The sequence below is a fragment of the Ambystoma mexicanum genome, chromosome 12, assembly GCF_040938575.1.
Source record: "Ambystoma mexicanum isolate Mex_15411 chromosome 12, UKY_AmexF1_1, whole genome shotgun sequence".
NCBI classification, from domain to species: domain Eukaryota; kingdom Metazoa; phylum Chordata; class Amphibia; order Caudata; family Ambystomatidae; genus Ambystoma; species Ambystoma mexicanum.
In genome coordinates, this window is record NC_090936.1 from 71002574 (window position 1) to 71025998 (window position 23425).

At 43.9% G+C, this 23425-nt stretch overlaps 1 protein-coding gene across 1 annotated transcript in view; it reads left to right on the plus strand.

Moving 5' to 3' along the window:
• ADAMTS20 (ADAM metallopeptidase with thrombospondin type 1 motif 20) overlaps window positions 1-23425 on the plus strand; it is a 779002-nt gene that overhangs the window by 514909 nt on the left and 240668 nt on the right. Inside the window, exons 23-24 of the mRNA XM_069628019.1 lie at window positions 10916-11035; window positions 16304-16411. Coding sequence (XP_069484120.1) covers window positions 10916-11035; window positions 16304-16411 — 228 coding nt within the window. The remainder of the gene's footprint in view (window positions 1-10915; window positions 11036-16303; window positions 16412-23425) is intronic.

The window sequence follows — 23425 nt, forward strand, 5'->3', positions numbered from 1 at the left end:
ATCAAGAACGCTATGCAGATCTAATCTTCATTTAGCACAACAGGAAAAAGAAACATCTGAGAAAAAGATAGAAAAAAGGGACTGGTAATAGGGAAAGTCGAAACAGAGAAGAGCCTCCCCTTTCTACCAAATAAAACAAAATCCAGATAAAAAAGATTGCAAACATAACAATTCTAATGAAGATCTGGGCACCGAGATCAAGGCATTGTTTTGGTGCAAAGTTAAAAACAAAATGTGTGCCCAATAATGTATCTTGAGAATATAAAGTTAAATAAAGTGGAATTGTGTAGCCCATCTCTACCATTTTGATGGATCTGTTGCATGGGACCTTGTCAATAAAGAGGTTGAGGGGCTCTGGTTGGTGTTAGCACAGAGGAGAAGTCATGTGCCAATCCTGAAGTGTTGATGAGTGCAGGCTGGGAGCACTCTAGACCTGAAAGCTGGTCTGAAGCTATGTGGTTAGCGGCAGAGATGAGAGCACAAGATCAATTAATTTGGAATCCAGCGCTGCAAAGACCCGATTAGCCTCTGGCATGACGGAGTGGGTGATAGGAGTGAGCAGTGGTGTTGCTTCATTATTGTGAACAACCAGAGGGTGTTTCACATCCTAGTCCCCGTGGATACCCTACTCAGGTAGCCAGGGGAGGGCCATTGCTTTTGGATCCTGACCCTGGGGGTGGACAAGCAAGGGAGGATCACCTGGGTAGGGGGTCCTCGGGGAGGGTGGGAGAAACACCCAATGGTGAGACATGGTATCCCCCTGTTCCAACAGTTCATGCAACCCCAATCCCTACCTATTTTTCAGGAAACTACATCTCCCATAGTTCCTCCCCATTTCGCTTTCCCAGATCCACTGAGATGAGGAAGTTGAGGAAGGAGATCACAAAGATTACTTGCAACGTATTACAAGGGACATGTCACACTAATGAGGTCAGGCAGAACCAGGCACATTACCCTAATTGCACACACCTGACATTTATTAACTCACTATTGTGATAAAAGGTGGCGCACACAAGCACACTCCGAGCGAATCTGGAGACCAGAGGGTATAACCCTGCCAGAATGGACTCAAAGCAGGCTGATAGAAAGGGAAACCAGAGGACTGCTCCCCGGCTGTTCAGAGTAGGAGAGAAGCTGGCAGAAATCCTGAAATTGTGCACAGCCTTGAACGTTCTGTGTCGGAATTGTGGCAAGGAGGAGGGGCATCCTGTGCAGGTGCTCCAGAGCCCTCTGCTCTCCTCCTGAAGGCGAGGCCTGTTAGAGGAGGAGCAGGGGAGATGCTGGCGACAGCCTTGTGCAGCTAAGGAAGGCGTTGCTGAGAAGACAAACAGACCCGACTGGTGTGTGATCAAAGCCGGTCTGTGTTCAAGGTGAACGGATAAGACTATAAACCGCAAAATGTGCCAGACTAATGCAGAACTATGAGAGACAGGAGAGACAGGAAAGTAACAGAATGGTCGAGTGAGGAGAAATCGCCTAGAGGAAAGATTACAGGAAAGACTGTGTGAACGCCCGTAAGAGAGAGAAAGTAAAGCAATGAAGGTTAAGAGTAATTGTAATTATGCGGGCAAATTAATGAAATGGATAACGAAAGACTCATGGCCAAGAAGGCAGAATACAAAGTCATTGAATACTTTTGCTTGCTTTTTTAAAATTAAGATGAAATATGATGAAAAATACAAGTACCATGAGGCCTTGCTACTGAGTTTTATTTGAACATTGTGAAAGCTGCAAGGGGCATTGCTGCCGAGTGCTATATTGAACGCCTTGAAACACTTGTGTATAGGCGCGTTATAAATGCCATATAATATCATAATAAAATTGTGAAAACTGAGAACTGTCAAGAGGGGAAAGTCGAAGTGGTCATGCCGAGGTTTAAGTAAAGTCCTGGCAGTCTCGAAAGTCTTTGACATTCTGTGCCTAGTGACAGAATTGCAACTGGCTGAACTGAGTCATGAGGAAGGGGACCCCAGAATGTGTGAAACTGTTATTGGCTCGAGCCCGACAGAGGGAATCCTGTGTGAACTGTGATTGAATACCAAGTGCGAATTGAACTGTTCATTGATACCACAGGCAGAGGAAGCCTGGTAGACTAGTTGAACTATTGAGGTGTCTCAGTAAGCTGCAGTGTGCTAAACACAATAGAACTGTGCCAGCCAACTGTCCATTTGAGCTGTCAGAACCCTGTGCTATTGAAGGGAAGGGAGCTGCTATTTACGCCCATCCTGACATTTCATTTTGCACCACTCTTTATTTACCTTTACACATTTGTGATTTAAGATGGAGGGCTTGGTTAGGACTTTTTAGTAAAGGCCTTTTTGTTTTGACTGGACTGACGTGGTCTGGGTTTTATTTGTTTCATGGTGGAGAATACGCCCGTGTTAGGATTAGGGCCATCCCTGTTGAATACCAAATAAAGGTTTTGAAACTTGTAACCATTCTGTGTGTGTCTACTGCTTGATGCCATGCCTTCCTCACATAATGAAGAAAGTTTCCAGGTCGCTCGCTGCTGTGTGCAAGAGATGGAGGTTTGAGCGGACTTGTGAGAGAAAGCATAGTGAATTTAACCGTGCAATTTAGCTATGATTGCACTAAATAATCCACAAAGTGTAGAAAATAAGAGATGTGAAAATTAGAATCCTGTTCTCCCATGTGGTATCTTTGAGTTCCCTGGAGTGTTGCAATATGCGTGAAAGTTGCTGGAGCTGAAAAGAAGGGTGAGCTGCACTGAGGAACCTTGGAGGAGTGGAGGGGCTAGTGGGAGCTGAGAAGAAGGCAGAGGTGATTTAGAGAGCTGGAGGAGAACAGATGAGGAGTGGTGGCGAGGAAATCTACAAAAGTTGGGGGCAAGAGGAGGAGGTTGAGAAAAGAGGAGAGGTGAGGAAAGGAACACTATCAGGAGGTCGAGAGAAGGCATAGCAGAAGGTTAAAAGTTGAGAATGGCAGATGAAGAGAGTAGGAGTGTCTTAGAAGTGGACATAAGGAGGGTACTTTGACCTAAAGGTGGAATTGTGGAGGGAGGCGTGTTGTGAACATAAAAAGGGAAAGCCTTTAGAGTATAGAAGAATGAGTTTGCGTCGTGACATCAAGGAGCTAAAAGAGTTTGAGTTGTAGGACTAGGACGTGGTTAGAGAGAGTAAGAAAGAGTTTAACTAAGAGGCCCCTAAAACAGCCTAGGGGTACCGCCTTTGATTCAGAGCCTTGAAACTGCCAATGCTGAAATGCTGAGCCAGGCAAGTAGACTCAACTCCGAACATGAAGCCTGGAAGGAGGGCTCCACTCCCAAATCCATCTACACAAGAGCACCAACAGAAAACATGAAGGTACCAAAGACTGAGACTTTGTTGAAAGACCAAGATTGATGGAGAGGCAACCCGAAAAGGTGTAAAATCATTTAATTTGGAATACTTTGTGTTTGTTTGGATCAAGTTGAATCACAGGAGACATTTGATTTGGAATACTTCGGTTCTTGTGTGGACCGCCCTGGACACGTCTCCCTTAGATGTCTTTTGTTGCATTAATCTGTCAGTAGAGATCAGGACCTGGGCTTAAACACAACTGGAGAATTTTGCTTTCAAACACTTTGGTACTTGGTCAAGAAACAGAGACTTTTTGAGCCAGTAAAATGATCATGTTCTACTAAACAACTATTCTGACCATGTTCAAGGTACTTTAATGCACATGTTTAGCCCTAAGGGATTGTATTGTTTTTCTCCCATTAGATACTGGGGTGGGACGTGCTTGGTGCCACTTAGTGTTGTGTGTAAGTGGTTTCATCCCAGCACTCCACCTAAGTGAATGCCTAGCGTGTGATGCCCAGCTGGAACCCTTATTTATATATTTTTATGTCTAAAGTTCTTTTATTTCTGAATGATGTACCCTTATATCACTCCCCTCTCTTTGAATCCCCCCCGGTCTCACTGACCCAAGAAGTAGGTTGTTTTGCAAAGTTAAAAGATTTATTTGATGGATTTGAACAATATATATATCACACGTTTATGAATTTGAACAATATCTAGATATCACACTATTAATATTTATACAATGATCAGATTTGGGTGATATTACAGTCAACAATCTCTTTAATCAATAGGAGTATGGATGAGAAGAATAATGTAGCAGGGAATAAAACTTTTTGTGGGTTCAGTCAAATGAAATGATAGGAAATTAATGCAGCACAGAAATAATACTTTTGTGTGTCAATCAAATGCAATGTCATCACTCTTTCCCCCTGATACTACTCAATCCCCCTAATATGCAATATAGAGATGGAAGGAGAGAAAACAGGTTTCAGGAAGATACACACTCAACAAATGCAATTTCAATCCCAATTCCCCCAGCAAGCTTAGAGAGAAACAGGAAGGATTTTAAACAGGTCAAATGCTTTTGAATGTGATTTTGAATGAATGGTAAGAATGCTAAAATGGATCGAATTCTCTAAAATGGATTCAAAACTAGTGGGAGCCGCTTTGGATAGATTCAGGTAAACACTAGCAATGATGGTTGAATGAATGGCAGATAGGAAACTGAATTCAGAGGTTGGATGCAAGAAATAGCTATTTTACATGTGGTGAAATTGAGCCAAATGTAGATTTGTGGCAAACTTTTCATCGCGCGAGAATCGCGATTAGAGGAAAACTATACATTTTGTTTCTAGCATGTACAGTTCAAAAGTTAGAGGTTTTAGTAAAGGTCAATTTTTCTCAAAAAGAGCCAAGATTTCAATTTAAAGATGCACTTTTGAATTACAAACAATAATTTTCTTTACACTAAGGGAGGCTATAAAGATGCAAGATACCCAAAGGACAGCCACCAGAACAGCGGCGCCTCCGCTCTGACTTTTTCCCGCCAAGACACTTGTCTTCTTCAGCAAAAATATTAGCGCAAAGATGATATTATCACTACAATTATCAAAGGACTATATGGGTGAGGGAAAGATTCAGAAAATACAAAAGAGATTCTACAATTCAGTTCTGGATATGATAGAATGGTTTTGGGTTGGATTACTTAAGGATAAGATACTGGCTATGGACAATTCCATGCTAAATACTCACAACTATGGTTTTGGAATAGGCCCGTCAAAGATCTGGTCAAAGGTTTTGGACGAATCTGCTAGCCACCGGACAGGTTTCAGGCACCCGGCTGCGCACTCAGCACGGCACTCTGGACTGGATCTAACGGGTTGGTTCTGGGTTACAGCTCTGCTCTACTGGTTTGGATCTCTGGGTTCTGGCAAGAGTTCTTGGCAAGAAGCAGAAAACAGCACAGCCAGGCTGTTCAATTTTTGATGTGCCCCTTGGAAGTCTGGGGTTAAAATCAGGTTGCAAGATTTTTAAAGGCCAAGCTGAGAAGGGTTCAGCTTTAGAATTAGGCCTTCTGCTTTCAGAGTTCTGGAGTCTTGATCTGGGTTCTCCTGCAGAGCGCTTCGCCAGTAAATCAGAGGGGTGAATGTGTGTGTCTTTCTAGGTCCTCAACAGTCCCTATTTATATATTTTACAAAGGGGTGGGTAGGCTGATTATACTAAGCCCACCCTCTAGGGATCCGATTGGTCAATGTATTTCTCCTTTCCTTATTTGAGAAGGAAATCTAGTGTCATAGTGATGCTGCAATTTACAATCCAGGGAAAAACCTCCCTTTTGTTCCTACACAGAAAATCTATTTTTCATAGAAAGCATATCTACAATATCACCAATTTGCTAATAATACATATCCACATCACATATTTAATAAAGCACGTCTCCGTCCAAGTCCCATCTTCTTGAGAGTTTTGGTTCAAAACTGACAGTTTTTCGCGCTTTTGGTTGGTTACCCAGTGTCAGATCTGTACACATTTTTTCCACATACATGCGCAAGACATCTGGGCATAATCCTGTAAACTTTCATATTCCTAGCATGATCACAATTGCTACAATATCAACATTTTGATAGTCCGGTCTCTGAAAACCGCACAGGGTCCAGAGTAGTTTCCAATTGAGAGCGGCATTTTTATATTAGCAACCTATAAAACACAGATTTTTCCAAATTGTTCAGTTTTCTATGAGTCTTTTTCCAAAAAGATATTTCCCTGGAATTTCAGATACACATATCAGTCTAGCTCCGCCTCCAAGGTTTGGCTGGGCTGGAGAAACCTGAGCCTCTCTTCCTTAGCAGTTGCTTTCTATTGATGCCCAAATTTGCATTTCCTTTCAGTCAAGGGAGCCTTTTGACCCTACTCAGAGCAACAGGCCAAAATCTCCTCCCACTTCCCTTAGCAACTCAATGCCAGTTCCTGAGCAGAGAGCAGGAGGAAAATTCCTTTGTTTGGGGAGAAGCTGTGGAATGTCTTTGAAGTCCAGTGTAGCTGCCATTAATTCACTTTAAAACACTGTTTAAAAATGGGCTTTCTAAAATACAATTTACATTTTCTACAAATATCCACACAAATCTCTTCATTTCAGTCTTTTTAAAACATAGAAATTGAATTGTAGTAACCCATATGGCTTTTGATGGCAAGTCTCTTCTTTTCTACAATTTGATTTAAGACAGAAGTTTTAAACTGACATTAGTAATGAGAGCTTCTGACACAGGCGAGAGGCGGTACTGCGCCCATTTCTGACATATTTTCCCCATACAAGCACCTTTTGAATGTGGATTTATTTTATGATGAAAGGTGTTTCTCCCGACATTGTGCTTATGGGGTTCCTTAAATAAGGTGATGGTGAACACCCCACAAGGATGTTGGATCTTCTCTGCTGTTTGGGAACCATGATTTTGCACTTTCAACAGCCAAGGAAAAACAGATTTTAGGCACTTCTGGGTTTTCTTTGGGATGTAGCACTGCCTTTTCAAGCAGTTCTATTTTACTCCGTGGGCAGCCCAATGATAGGTTTTGGCAGTATGGTCCTGTTTTACCACTGACATAGGCAAAATTAATTTGGCAGCCTATTTTTCAGGTTTCCCTGCGCACTTCTCAAAGATTTTAGGCGCGCATAAGGCTTTTCGCCAGCCATTCTGTTGTTTTTGATGAAAGCAACAGATCAAGGATTGGAACTTTGTGATTTTATTTTTGCTGGAACAGAGTGACTAAAGAGGAAATTAATTAATGAAAGGCATTCTTGGTGATGTGCATGCACCTTTCAAGAAATGGAGGCAGTTTGGGTATTCGTATTTTTTTATCTTTACGTTTCCATAGTTTAGGTTCGTAGTTCTGTGCAGTTAAGTCCTTTGTATGAAAATCTCCTTTTATCCCAAGGTATCTGACTTCAGTCTTGCTTAGATTAATCCTGTATCACAGGTTCAACCAGATCTATTTGATATTTCTGGAAAGTCATTCATAGTGACGTTATGTATTACAGGAAATGATTTGCCATGCTTTTCCAGTTTGTTAAAAAGTTGTGATATCCTGAGCAAAAGGTTCATTATAAAAGGCAAAGGTAAGAAGGGAAACCCCTTGTACCTCTATGAATATGGAAATTCCATGGTTCAAATACATAGAGAGGTTTTATTGTGGTTATGAACTTCATGCAAAAGTTTCTCTACTTCTAGGTTACCAATAAAAAGTTTCATTTGACTCTGAAATGCCTTTTGGACATGAATGGTGATCATAAATTACAGAGATTTCTTTCAGGTAGAAGCTTTATATTATCCCTATTACTAAATGCTATTTTCTACTAATATCATGAAACTATTTCTCGAATTCTCATCTTTGGAATATGATGGCTTTCAGGTCAGCCATTTCCTATGAACTTTTCTCCCTGTTGCTGCTGATTCTCACTTGGAAAGATTGTATTTCTAGTTTGTTTTCTGATGTTGGTTTCCACGATCTATCAATTATCCACTTCTAGTTTCTCTTTGTCAATGCCATGGGAAGTAATATAGCCTCTGTCTGAGACCTCCTGGGAATACCAGATCCACAATGCAGTTGGAAGAATCGTTATGAGCAGTCAACGATTCTTTCAAGTTTGTCAAAAAAGCTCAAACGTTTCATCCAGTAAGTGCTTCTAAATGAAAGTCTGTATCACCATTAACTGAGCTTTTGCTGATCATAATGTTCAGTACAAATGTTTTGTGATCTAATAATTGGATTTCATCTGCTTCCACTCTTACCACTGACACTTTGACCAGAGAGTCTATCAGGAAAGTAAATTATAGTGAAAAGTAACAGTGTTTATGGGAGAATCTCTCTGTATTTTACTCATCAGATTTTTCTTTGGTATAAGTACTTTCCTGGGGATATAAGGTTGTTCCTAACCGTTTGTAATGTTCTGTGATCTTTTTCTTTCATGATTTGTCTTCTGTAGTGTAGGTTGCAGGGGAGATATTGTTAAACACATCTCAGTTTAAATAGTGCACTGTGAATATCAGCTGTGCATTATATGGTTACTCTAATGCTGGCAGCATTTCACATGACCCTTTAGGGTACAATTGCCACAACCAGCAAAACACTGGCCTCCCAAATGCTTTAAGCCATTGCTGTGCTTTCTATTTTCTCAGTTCTGCTTTTGAGAGGGTCCCACCAGGTGCCAGCCACCCATTTTTCAAAGCCCATCTCACCACTCTCCCTCCATCTAAAACACACACTAACAAACACACTTACACACCCGTTTGCGTTTCCCAATCTGCCCACTGCCACACCACAATTTCCCATTCTGCATTGTTCTGCAAATATTACCAGCCTCTGGCATCCTCCCTATTTCATTTTATTTGATGGAATTTGATAGCCGACGCACAGACCCAAGGTGGTTCAAACATATGTTTTGCTATTGATATCAACCACTGCTGGAGCCCATCTCTCTCTTTAAGCTGCTATGATGTTTGTTGAGGAAATCCAACTCTTTCTTATCAATATTTTCGCCCACATTTGGGGAATGGTTTTAAAATTCAAGCTTTAACGTAGAAGTGGTAGAGTCTTAATATTCATTTTATTTACTGTTCATGTTCCAAATAGTAAAACATTTTTATTACAACCACACCATGGCCCACTTTGTTTAGTGCTCTCGGAATGAGTAGGGCTGGCATGAGTTATTTATCTTAATCTCTTTTCATCCTTGTTATGATCAGAATATTGGCCCATTCAGAATTCCTTGTGTATTGACTACCCTACGTTGCTCTGTATTCTCATTCCGTACATCACATGCGTGTTGACTTTTTCTGAATGCTCCTTGACATGTTCAATCCTTTCGTGTAAGGTTAGCCAGAACCACCTGCACCTTAAACATTTTCCAATCTCCTTTTCTGTAGGATCCGCCTTGCCCAGTTCCACCATTTCTTTGGAGTTATTTCAGGGATGCCAGCCCTAACATATATGTTAGACTGAGACTAAGTTGTGTCTTGCATGGGTCTGCATGAGGATCTCTTTTATGTCAGGATAGTCTTTCTGTTTGGATTCTGCCAACCACTGGACTGGGAAAATGAGCCTATCAGGTCCTACGTTTCCTTGGGATAGCCACGCAGAAGGCTCGGTCATCCAGGATGTCCTTTAATCTTCAAGATATGCATTAGGGATGGGGGTAAAATGCTGCTTGCTCTCAAGTGGTTTCTGAGGTTAACAACAAGAGGCTTCAATTAACCTCAGGTTATAAAGCGTAAAGTATACTGTACCTTCAATTGTAATCCCTTTTGTATTACACCTTGCTTAACATGCTTACCTTATAAAGACACCCTAACCACTTAAAATGTATAAAATGGTACCACAATTCATTTAAAGTGTTTTGTGTATGTGCTAGACACACTATTGTGCTAACATTTTTTACTTCATCACTGCAACTCTGACATCTACATTTTATTTATTTATTTTATTGATGGCTTATAAATCGCACTGAATGCCTGCCAGACTAATCCAGCTTCTAAGTGTCGGACATGGCATAGCATTGTTTTGTCCCCATGGCACATGTGTTGCCCCTGAGCTATCTGCCTGGCTTCTGTTCAAACCACTATGTTCTAATGGTCTTTTACATCTTGGGGTGGGGTCACTATCATTTAGGCTAATAACCCTTCCCCAACTTATGGACCTCGGCTTTGGCTTGGACCATACCTTAGGGGTTGGTCATTCGCTTGCAATAATAAATCCAGCCTCGATCTATATAGCTAGATGATCTTTGATGGTGGCGAAGTGAGTACAAATAAAAAGAGTAGAAGTCCCTGTGGTACGCTGGTGGCAGTACTTATGGAAGTTTGGAAGGCTGGATGGATCAAGTAGTCCTGTTTGCCTAAGTACTGATACTATTGTTTGTGTGGGACCTCGCGTTGGTTATAGTAAGCACGCTCAAACTTGTTCAAGCAAAACTTGAATCTCCCAACTTTCAATGAGTTCAAAGTTCCAATTCTAGAACTTTTAAGGGAGTTCAAGGAAAAAATAACCTTTTGAGCTGGTTTGACAATTGAACATTTTCCAAAACAAAGGGCGCATATAAAATAAGCCACTTCATTTTCAAAGTTAATTATACGGCACAAAACACAAATGAAATTGCGTCTTGGCTTCGCGCAACAGGAGTCATTTCCCAGCAAATGTTATCGTCTTCGGAAAGAAGAAAAGCTAAGTACTACTGCATTCGTACATGGGCACACAGATTACAGCAGAAGGTCTTTCAACCCACTGAGAGAACTTACTTGGCTATTACCTCCAATGCTCACCTTAAATCTCTCCTAATGCCTCGCAATTCCATTGACTTTCCAAGATTACAGGGCGATGTGCCGCCGTTAAAGTGTAGTCACAATAGTTCTCCAACCAACACACTTCTTTACATCTCTTTGAAGAAAGATTGAGTGGCCCTTGATCCTTTTTGGACGAAGTTTCCCATGAATAGGCCATTCAATTATGGGCTTAATTAGTCATTATGGCACATACTCATGCTGAAATTCAAACAGTTTATCTTAAAGTGCTTGAACATATGGCTAAGTATGAATAACCAAATACATTTGTATTTTCGTCAACAGTGCTCTGTGACATGCGGACACGGGTATGAAATGCGTGCTGTCAAATGCGTCACAGGGACGTATGGTGCACATGTGGATGACAGAGAGTGCAACGCTGCTTCTCGCCCCCGGGATAGCCAGGTAAGTGAAGGCTTCATATCTCACTAATAATGACAATAATGATAATCATGTGTTATTTATATAGCGCCTTAATCCAAAGCGCTTTACAGAGCACATATTTACATAAAATATCACTCAACCGAAATTGGTACTCATTTATCAACCTCGGAAGGATGAAAGGCTGAGTTGGCTTTGCCGGGATTCGAACCTGCGACCTGCAGATCATGCTCAGATCGCAGCAGCTAGTGCTCAAGCCGCTGAGCTATCTTGCCAGCTAATCACATCTTATTACTAATCATTCTCCAAGGATACAATTTTCATGGGAGCATATATACAACATCCAAAAATAAACTCTTGATTGTTCTAATACAAAATGGAACCTCCTGCATAAACGACATCCTGTGCCGTTTGTTGGCACAGGGGCTACATTTTGATATTACAAAATGGCTGCTGTTTTACTGTATCACAAGCGGGAACCTTTTTAGGGCACGCGCAAAATCAGAAAGGTAAATTAACTGACGTGTTTTGGTGAGTCCCAAGTACACACAGACTGCCGCTTCCTCGTGTGGGGAGAGGGGTTTGGGTCTCTTTCAAAGTGTGCTAGGTATATCTCTGGTGCATTGCCACGCTGCACAGGAGGGGAACAGGCACATTGTCGCTGCATCACAGAATTCTTCCTCTGCTTTTTAAAGAAGGGCCTTGACTGTCAAAATGGTGACTGTAGTCAGATTCTGCACCCACCCCCAGGAGAACTATCAAGCCCCAGATCTAAAGGTGTGTGGGAACCTTGGCACATATAGAAAGGAATGGGAGTGACACTGCATCTCTGTCATTGTGCACGTGCCAGGCTTCAATACTTGCGGATATGCTGTAGATTTGATGTAATTTGGTGCTGTCTGGTGAAATGAGACGGGTGCATTACAATCCTCAAAAAGTAGCGCAAATAAAAAGTGAATTTGCAATACTTTTAGAAATGCAGCTTATTCTCAAAGATGACCTGGGAATTTCAGGAGGGGCTACACAGCTCATCTTTGCGCTACTGTTCAGCCCCCTTGCAAACGTTACTGTCAGGAGTATGACAGGCTCCCAGCAACCATTTGGCTGGAACAGGCCTTTTCAGTATGACATTGCTTACCCATGGTGAGCACTGCTGATAGGTCCATTAAGATCAAGGAAGCAGTGTCTACCTTATCTAGATGGAGTCTGATATCATGCACTAGAAGTGTTTTCATACTGCCTCTGGGACGATATCCTAAATGTTTCGACTAAAACTTTTTTCCAATAAACAGAATGTTAGAAATGGTAAAGAAAAATCAGATACATCGTCAATTTTAAGACCCTGTTCAAGGACTTGCTAAAGGGACACAAGCAGTAGCTTGGGTCAGAGGTAGAGGGGGTTGCCCTGGACACCTCTATGTGCACTCTAATGCTCTGGGGCAACTTTTCGGATTAAGGTAAGCGCTACCTTTTTCCCCACAGTACCTTTGGTTGGAAGAAATGTTTGTGGCTGGATTCTCCTTGATGTGGCAGCGCTGGACCCTACCTCTGGATTCCTTAGTCTCATGATGAAAGGCAGGGCAATGGACACGATCTCTCAGTAGCAGTCTTGAGGGAGGACCTCTGGCACAGCCTTCATCAACTTCTCTGGTCACTCTGCAGTTTTGGCGCATTTTCTGTAGCACCAACAAAGGAGGAAATTTGCCCAGTCAACCTTCTTCGGTTCCTGCAGTCCTGCACTCTGTTGATGGGACTTGTACGAGTTGGATTGTGTCTCTGGAGTGTCACTGAGGGCTCAGCAAAGACCTGGACGAATTCAGCCTTTCCACGATGATGCACCTAAAATGGGTCGCCGGTTTCCTGGTGGGGTTCCACAGCTCTGGAAAGTCACAGGACCTCAGCAGATGGCTCCAATTATAGTTCGTCTTGGGACTGGAAGTTCCCATCAGTCAAAGGCAAGGTGCCATCTTCTTCGGAGTTGCTCTGTCGCATAGAAAACGGGGTCAGGACAGCAGTGGTCTCTTCACGGCATTGCAAAGGGTCTGCAGGCGTCTATGGTCGTCTTCTTCTTTGGTTACTTCAGTTTCCAGTGGTCGACTTGCTTTTCTCTCCAGGAGCCTGACCTTAAATACAGTTCCAGCACACATTCCTCTGCAATCTCTCATCAATTCATAGAAAGGGGCATATGGCTGTGCAATCAGGATAGCCAGACCTCCAGTGGGAGATGGTTCTGTTCAGGCGCTCTGGCAGACATAGGACAGGGGGGTGAAAACTCCTCCCCCACTTCCTGCCTGCCCAGACACTCTGGAGCCTAGGCGGGGACACCCAAGTGTTCCCGCCAAGGCAAAACACACACACACACACACCTCTGGGCCTACCGCGCACCTAAGGGATGTAACTGTAACCCCTACAGTCCCCTGCCTCCTTGCACTTACCCAGAGCCACGCTGCCCTGGCTGCACTTACTCAGAGCATTGCTGCCCTGATCACACTTCCCCCTTCCCTCTCCCTGGAATTTCACCTGCTCCCTTCCCCCTGCACTTTGCGTTGTGCACTTGCACGATCTGAATGACACATGGCCCCTGCTCCCTTCCCCCTGCACTTTGCGTTGTGCACTTGCACGATCTGAATGACACATGGCCTAGTAAGATCTTTATCTTGTCCTCCCTGTCTTCCCTCCCTTGTCGCGCCTAGAAACCTTGTGTAGAGGCGTGTTATAAATGAAATATCATATCATATCTACTATGCACCGTGTGTCTAGAACATGTTGGCATTGCAGATAAGACCGGCCACCTCATCCTACACTTCAGGATGGGCCTGAAAACCCTAATCTTCAAAGAACATCCAGCCAATCACGGATCGCTCCACTGAACCCTAATTGTTACCCTGTGGAGCTCCCCCTCTCCTCGTTCCCCTAGCGACTACAGCGTCTCTGCTACCCACGCATCCTTTGCTTGTAACCTCCTGGATCCACTCCTTTGTACAAAGTTCTGTAGCTTCATAGCTAGTTTTGCACTTTAAAAAAACCCATACATGCTACAATCTAGCAGAGACACAAGTGAACAGTTTTGCTGACTTAGTTTAATTTACTTTTACCAAAACATTTTCAAGCATCACACCTTTCATATAAAAGACACAACTAAGTAAATTCAAACTAATTAGAAAACATTGATGAAGAATACTAGGTCTTAAAACAGCAAGAAAATGTAACCATTTTGGAGAAAGAATTTATTGCCTGAAGCCGAGACTTTTGAAGGGGGGGGTGACTGTTATTGGAATACGGATGATCCTCAGTTAAATATGTTCATGAAGCTGGTAAGCCTGTGTGTATTGGAAATACATCAAGAGGAAGGTTGCACCTTTAGATCATGTATGAATAATGGAGCAGGAAGACAGTTACATCCATGAAAGATGCTGCTAGCTTGCAATTAGTTTACAAGAGTTTTGAATGTTAAAGATTTTGAGGCAACCATAGAATAATCCTTTACCCTTTGAATAAACCAATTGTTTGCCTTGTGGGCTCATTGATTCTCGACAAATGCGACGTAAGTGGAGGTTAACAGTTCTGACATTGCCCTGTATTTTAACCCTGGATTGCTTCTTCCCTCTGTTTGAAAGGAATTCATTCCACTCCTCTATCTGATGTTTGCTAGACTGATCATTGGCCTCCTCTGTTGATTCTCTGTTTGTATTACTCTCAATTGTTTTAATTATTCTCAGTACCTCCTGAAGAAACATAGGTTTGGCCCTGGTTGTTTCCATTTGCTGATAGTTGAGCAGTGTCCACCTTGAAGTTAATGAACCTAACAGTCTTAGATGTCGAGTGGGGGCGATTCCCTCACTTCATAAAGGGGACAGTGGAACTCTGTAGGTGAAATAACTTCCAGGCAGTTTGGACAATTCAATGTGTTCATCATATTCTAGAGAATTTTTTATTGTGTTGACTTTAATGGCATCCATTCTAGATTTTGTATCCAATCACTTGTCTCGTCTCTGGACCCAACTCATGTATGTATGGTGAATTGTGTCTGCTGTGAATTCTTAACATTGTTGACTGCTGTGGACATTGAGAATTGATAATCGAGGGTCACTCCAAGATTTAGACTTGTCCCACTGGGAGGAGGGGAAGCGGCTCTTAAGCAGTGGGCCAGATATTGTTGTTTGACAAGCTGTTGGACGAGCCACACATCATTATCTCAGTTTTATTGCCATTGAATGTATGCCTTTTGCCGTCCATTCAATTGCTATTGGTAGTCATGCATTCTGAAGATGTGCATTTAATCTCGGGAGGATAGCTCAGGGGCAACATGCTCACCTTGGAAGCAAGACAACACGGAGCAACACAGGTTCGATCCCCGGGTCCGTGCTTAGAAACCACTGGGTATTAAGCGCGTTATAAATAACCTATCATATCATATATCAATCTTGGCTACGTTGATGTCCTGATGAAACAGTAACTGTATGCCATCAAGTATGTGAAAAAAGACATGCTGAAAGAGTGGAGCCATTGATTGGAGGTACAGATACAGAATGAGGGTTGACGGGGCTTATCCATGAGGAACACAATTAATATAATAATTTGTGGATCATAGGGCATCAGGGATATTGATCGTGCAAAGGCCGGAAGAAAGGAGTTGATCCACTTAGTGGCCATTTCATGAATGTCGTATTGGTGGAGTTGATGGTGTTGAATGGTGAAGAATTAAGGAGCAATAAGGCTCTGGCTCAGCCACCCTATGTCAACCTCTTGACGTCATCCATCACTAAAACAAATGCAATTTATGTCCCCATTCTTGGCTGACAACTTGGGTGACAACATTATTGATGTTGCCCAAGTCAAAAAACTCTTGGAGTTAACTGTTGACTCGAGGAGGTTTGCCAGAAAGGGGAGTCATGAGATCAGATTTAGGTTTGCAAGTAGTGAGTGTTGGTTTCTTTGCAGTATTATTATTATTATTACTATTACACACGCCATCCGACAATCGCTGACGGACACCAATGGAGTCAGGTTTGGAAGGAGTGTCTGCTGTTAGGAGCCCAATAAGCAGATGAAGAAGTAGTGGGACACATCATAGTCCATTCTGATGCATCAGAGGAATGTGCGTGTAAGAAATGTACACTTTGTGCCTCCAAATATGTGATAAACTTGATCACAACTCACTTTACTCCACTCTTGCACTCTTTACCGAAAATAAATCCTATTGTTAATGAATAGTAACATGATATTCCTGTCTGATTTTTTAAATAAAAATCTTTGTTTATGCATCTTTGTCTCCTTTGTGTAAATCCCCAGGACTGTGAAAAGCCACCTTGCCAAGAAGTTACAAAAGTGCTCTCAACGTCCACTCCAGCCGATCGAGGGCGAAAGATCACCGAATGGCGATTCGGGTCATGGACACCCGTAAGTGAAATGTGACACACATATAATGTTGCTACTTAACAAATAAGCAAGTTGCATTTATGCACCATGTTGAATTTGTTAGTGGACAACAAGCAAACTTTAAAACTTAGCACGCCTGTTTTGACATTGTGAAATAGTTGAAGACATTGTGACTTTTGTTGTGCGTTGTATTGCTTTTATCTTCATTCTACAATGGGCGCTCATTAACAAATGATACAGATTCCCAAAAGAAGCCTGGCAAGTCTTACAGGATTACATCACACAATGCGAAGCTAAATTAAGAACATGAAAGAAGGAAAGTAAAAACTTAGTTAAAAGATATTGAAAATTCAGTTTAAAAATTCAAAACTTGGACCGCTGTAACAAAAACCGTGTTTAGGCATGTGCAGCCATGTGACGGGATTAACCATACAGCACCGGTACATAGAAATTATGTGTTTAATATAAATGACGAAAAAGAAAATGTGGGTCTGACCCACAACACATCCTGACATCTAGCAGAACCGAAAGATGCCTGTAATCCCCAATTCACAAAGTGCATTTCTGCTGTGTGTGAACACATTGCTCTGTGTACATGCTAGAGGGACAGCGTGAAGGAATGGTTGACACATATACTAATGCATACGCCAGTGGTAATTTGCAATACTTCCCGGAGTTTTTGTTCTTTTTGAAGTGGTTCTTCAAAATGTCCCTCTTTATTTAATGTGATCCTGCAGCCATTCTTGGGTTCATCGGTTTGATCCTGGGAATACGTTTGCCCCTTCACCTCAAAATGTACTGTGACTCACTCACTCAGTAGACATATTTCCTATGACTACATCTGCCATAATGCATCTGGATTAGAGGGGAGGATGCACAACTGCAAATGAAACAGTGAACCCAGCGGCCCAACATGTGCTCACTCAAACAGCCTCCCATCAGTTGAGGACTTGTGAGGTGGAAGATTGCCTGATTGCAAAAGAGCAAATTCGGAGAAGTCATGTGGTCCCCAACCATTGTAGAGGGGGTTCCTTCTTCTGACTTCCCTCCACGTCACATGGACCCTTTCATTCAAGGAGACGCACTCAAGTCAAACGTTACCTCTCGCATTATTGTTTCTCTCTGGTAGTGAAGATGTCTCAGTGGCCATCTCTGTCAATGCCGGGAGTGAACACATGCTTCTGCCTTTTGGTTGTCTCACAGTTGCACTCTGTCTGGGTCTTATTTAAGTTCATCAAAGCCCCACCGTATTTCAGAAAACCTCAGAGTCAAAACAGGTGGCACCCCTGAATGGAGATCCATAAAACTGTTGCAGCTCAGAAGGCTTTTCTGGAGCTTATTTAGATGTCAACTGTCTATCAACTGAACAGAGAGTTCCACTAAAGGGCCTTGCTAGGGGCCACCCTTCTCTCTCTCTCTCTCTCTCTCTCTCTCTGTCTCTCTCTTCTACTGCAGGCTGCGTCCTCCTTAACCCAGGTGTCCCTCAACCACAGGCTTAACACTTGAGATCGCTAACCCCTACTATCTAAGAAGCCGTCTGACTGGTCGTGATGGCCTAAAGGCAAAACACCTTCTCTCTCTCAACGCTGCCTGGGAACAATCTAAGCGCGCCCCGATCTAAGTTCCCCATTGTAAAGTAGTGCAAGTCTTCGTGCATGTTAGGTACTCTGGCCCCACACAGTCCTTTCCTATCTAGCTATGGTATTCCTCACCATATGTCTCTCTCCCTTCTCCCCTCACATACCTACTAGTCCACCCACTGACTCTCGCTTCCTATTCTTTCCCTCCGGTGTTCTCTGTCTGATCTTACCCTCTACTAAACCCTCCCTTCTTCCATATCTCTAATTCTCTTGCCTCTCTACTACTACCCTCCCCTCTACTACTACCCCTCTCCACAGTACTTTTACTCTCACTTCCCCACACTATTCCTGTCCCCCCTCCACACTACTCTCTTCACACTACTAATCTCCACACTACTACTAATCTCCACCCACGCCTTCTCCCAGTCACTCTCCTTTCAGCCTTCCAGTCATCTCCTCGTTCACTCTCTACTCTCGCTTCAGTACTTGCACTCACACACCTTTCATGCACACTCAAACCAAAGTACAACTTTCTCTCACCAACCAATGCCTAACATTGCACACTCTTTCACCAATTCTCCTCCACGCTCCTCTGTACCGTTATTCCTCTGCCGGCTATCTTGGTCCTCCTTTTCATCCCTTGATGTGACCTGAACAACATACACCTACCTGCTTTCTGTCACCCTTTTTATCTGTCTCCTTCCCTCTCCTCTATCACCTGGCTCCTGGGGCCAACCACTGGCTTTCCTTTTCCGAGGGGAGTTGTTACAGGTGAGCAAAAGCGGGTCCACCGGCATTAGTCCATGCGGCCCACTGCTTCGACAATCAAGATCAGTGTCCCAGTTGATGTGAGAGATTCCCGGAAGAGGCGGGATGCCGATTTGCATAGGGAACTGCCCTGCCGCCCCGGTGCAGTTAAGAATATTGTCCTTGTGGCTGTGTGGTGCGTGTTGGGAGCACTGTTATTTTGAGGTGGTCACTCAGTGCCATTTCTGCATCTGGAGCCGCCTTCCCCACACTGATCCACTTCCTGTATGGTTTCTGCGTTACGGACTGCTTCAAGGCCCTGCAGAGTTCCATTCTCACTCGCTCCAGCAAGCTGCTTGCGCATTCTTCCACCGCTGTGCATGCTCGATCCGGAAGTCCTACGGGACAGGAAAGAAAATGGTCAGCGTTGTGAAGTACAGGCATGGGGCAAGAAGTGATGATACTCAATTCAAACATGCAGCCACAGGTAGAAGGAATAGTGACAGGAGTTCTGCCAACTCCAACACCCCGCCTCTGGGGCAGGACTGGTTTTGGCAGCAACCCTGGTAGACCTCTCACCCCAAGCTGAGAGGGATCCCCTCTTGACAGGGTCAGTTCCCTGACCTAGCCAGAGTACCCTATCCTGTAAACACCCCCATGCAATCCCAACTAATAATAAATGCATAGTTTAATTAACAGCAGGTATTAAAAGGCCAGGCCCTGAAATGAACACTACAAATGATGGGTACACGGACTACGTTTGTGCTTACAATCTAAATCCCATGATTTAGTTTTTGGCTTTTAAAAGGTATTTATTAAGGCAAAAAGTAATAAACCTTGGGTGCACATTAATGCAAGTCTCTCTTTTCTTTCTGATATTATGTATCATGTTTCTCTGGCCCACAATGTTGTCTATCCCAGCAGTCCTCAGCTTCCCAGCAGATGTGTCATCCAGGCTGACATCTGGCTGAGAGGAGAGGCACGCCGTGCGTCTACGTTTCTGACGCATTCCAGACAAACAACAATGGCGGAGCCCTCCTGGCAATCCTCGTACAATCTCCAACCACTATTATAAATACCAGCTCACAACCCACACACAATGTGCATTCCCCCTTTATCTATCGTCTTGGAGATGACGTTCGTTCCAGAGATTTGAAAAGTTCAATAGTTCAAAATGGAAACTTGCAGGCGGCGGTACCAGCTGCTCAGGGAAGGGATTTCAGGCAGCCTGTATCTGCGTTTCTTTTTTTATGAACATGTCACACCAACAGTTCTGCTATATGTTTTTGTACCGCTGTTGGGCAGAGAATGTACTCACTGGTGGCGGTAGACACAGCAATAAAGTGGGTGCAGCGTCAGGCTTCGTCTCCCTGAGACCTCTTGGAATGTGCATTCCTGAAAAGAGAGACCCATCCCTCTGGTTCCTTGCTATGCGCCTGGAATTTTCTCCCGAGTGCGCATGCGCACACCGGCTGCCATGGGCTCACGGCTTCCGGCCGGGCGGAAGGAAATCTTAGGAAGCACGTGTGGTGCATTCCAAAACATTGCCTATCCATCCATGGTTGGATAAAAGTCTTATCACTGGATCTAAAAAGACCATCCGCGTACATGACTCTCAAACTCCGCGCCCATTTTCTTTTTTGCAGATTAGTTCCAAAAAGTTCAAAGTGAGTTTTGCTTCATCGTTGATTCCAGTGCTGGAAATCGACGTTTTTTTTACTGGGGCACCTCAGCAACGACGGAGGGCGCAGGGGGTAGGCGTTCTGGGCGGGCAATTGGTGGGAAGATTGTTCTATAACAATGAAAACCTGGAAAATAACTCAAGACAGGAGCGTTTTTCAATAATGTTGCTGGCATAGTCTGAAAGACGCCGCATTTTAAACTTAAAAAGCTCTTGGTAAATATGTTGTGGAGAGGTATTCCTAGCAAGCAATTTCACAGGGATACTGACCAGACATTCAATTGGATTTTTCTGGATCTGGGAACCAGAGCCAGCCTTAGGGAAGGGCATGGGGGCCAGCCCCCCCAGTCCTCCATTAGCCCCCTGCCACGCCAGCTCAGGGGAGTCTTTCAAGGGCTCCTCCGAGCTGGCATACTGGGAGAAGGCGTGGCAGGAGCCCTTTTGTTATTAAATGCACCCGCGGAGGCGGGGCGCCTTTAATAACAAAGCATCAGCACCCTATTCAGATGATTGTCCCCTTGTTCTGACGCGGCAGTGAGGCGGTTTTCATCATAATATTGTGCTCATGCATTAGCATGAGCGTCCTATTCCAGTGATTAACTCCCTGCCAGGTGGCGGAGCAGGGAGTTAGAAAAAAAAGTGGCGCTCCTGCCACCCCTCCCAACCCTACCCCTGTTGACCAGGGGCCTGTGGGAGATGGAGGGCCCAATTTGTCCAGGTCGCTGCTACCGCTAAGGCTGGCTCTGCTGAGAACCTGGGAGACATTTTTTACTGGATCTGGGAAAATTCGGACCAATGCGTGCACTATTTGCAGCTATGTGCACGTTTGCCACCTACAGCATCCACAGTGCAGCCTTTTGAGGAAATGTGAAAAAGTTGCTGTGGCACTCCCTCCACATGTGCCGCAAAGTTATGAACAAAGGAGCATCTGGAAATGCGCATGTTTGATGGGCAGATTCAGATGCACTTCCCCACGTGCACAATTGTGCAAACTGAAGGATGCAAGTAGGCATTCCCACACATTGCGAAAAGCATATCCTGATACACAAGTAGGATGCACTTTAAAATGTGAAAGCATGCCTGTGAACCTTTTTGGAACAGGCAGAGGGTGATGGGCAATGCACGTACTCTTTTGCATATTCCATTTACCAATACGACAGAAGCAGAACACACTACTTGCATTTCTATATTCAGAAACAGTGGTAGCAATCAAACAGGGCTAGGAATGAAGATTACCCCAGCTAGCTGCGCTGGGAGTATTAATTCTATTAAAGACTAGGAGGCGAGCATTATGCTTCAACTTCATTTATTTCTACTCTTCAGCAGTTCAACAAAACTCATACAAAACTTTGAAAAGTGAACAACACAACTTTTCCTTTCTTCAAAACTACAAAATCCATGAGCCTCTGTAGTCCATATCCTCTCAACCAGTCACAACCCACTTCCTGTGCTTGGACTCCTCCTATGCTTTTACTCGCTCTGACAGTTTCTCATCTTTATAACTAGTCCTCGTCAACGATGCAAAGACTCTCCTGAACTTTGGAACTCAACTGCTGGTGAACTTCCGGTCTCCTGAAGCCCTCTTGCTACAGCTCTGCATTCAGTTATTCTTCTGATCTTCCCCTATGAAACAATACAATAGGAGATTTTAGGGTGGTGCCTATGTTGTGTACTCGCTAACATCATGCAATACTATTCTTAGTACAATACTCGGGTGGGAATGTAATGCTCGCCTCCTATTCTTTAATAGAATTAATACTCCCTGCGCAGCTAGCAGGGGTAATCTTCATTCTATGACAAGACTGGAGGCAAGCATTATGCTTGTTCAAAGCTTCCCCAGCACCGTTCCAGCTAAGCTCTCTGCTGGCTTAAAATAAAACTCTTTAAATGTACGATCACTTGACCAGTCTGCTGCTAGCATTATCTCACTTAATGGTACTCCAGATCTCACTGCTGTTGAAGCCATCCCTCCTCTCACTGAATGAGCTCCATACATGCTCACATTCACACCTGCAGCTTGCATAATCTCTTTAACCCATCTTGCGATGGTAGCTGACGTAACTGCATGATAGGTCTTCCTGCGCGCTATTAGAAGCTGTGTAGTGCTTACTGCTCTATACTCCGCTGTCCTATTCTCATATTCTTTAATGCATCGTGCTATGCACCATTTTGTATTGTTCAGAAAATAGGGGTAATGGACTGCAGTAGTCCCTGTCTTGGTCCTTCTGACTATCGAGAAAGTCACTCCTTCTGGTCCAAAGGACCGCCTGTTAATCTCTAGGGCTCTAACGTCCGATACCCGTTTGCAGGAGATCAAACATAATAACATAGCTAGCTTACCTGATAACTGCTTAAGAGAAAGGTATCTATCTGTTGGCCAATCTGCCAACAATTGTAATACTGTAGCTACATCCCATGTTGTACTATATCTGGGCTCTGGAGGAACTCTGAATCTCGCACCTCTGATGAGCCTCACCACTGCCGGATGTTCTCCTGCCGGGACGCCTTCTCCTGGCATGGGACCTGCTGATATAGCCGATCTGTACACTCCTATTGTATGGAAAGCTCTCCCGTTCTTCAATAAGTTTGCTAGGAAATTCAGTGTTTCCACTACAGGTGCTGAAACAGGATGAACACTCTGTTCTTGCACCAGCTTGTCCATTTTGCCCAAGCTGCGTCGTAGCTCCTCCTAGTGGATGGAGCCCAGGATTCAGCGATGAGCTGAGCAGCCTGCGCCGAAATTCCTGGCAGTGCCCAACGTCTCCTGATATCCTGCACTCGACTAGCGGGAGTGTCCCTCTCACTCTCAGAGGAGGACACGACCCAGCTGGGTCCGTGAGCAGTCGCTCTCCTTCGGGGAGGACTCTGGGTATGTCCGCTACTAGTTCCATTAGCGTTGAAAACCACACTTGTGACTTGCACAAAGGCACTACTAATACCAGCTCTGCTTTCTCCCTCCGACATTTCGCTAGAACTCTGCTCAACATTACGAAGGGGGGAAAAGCGTAGTGCGGGCCTCCTGACCAC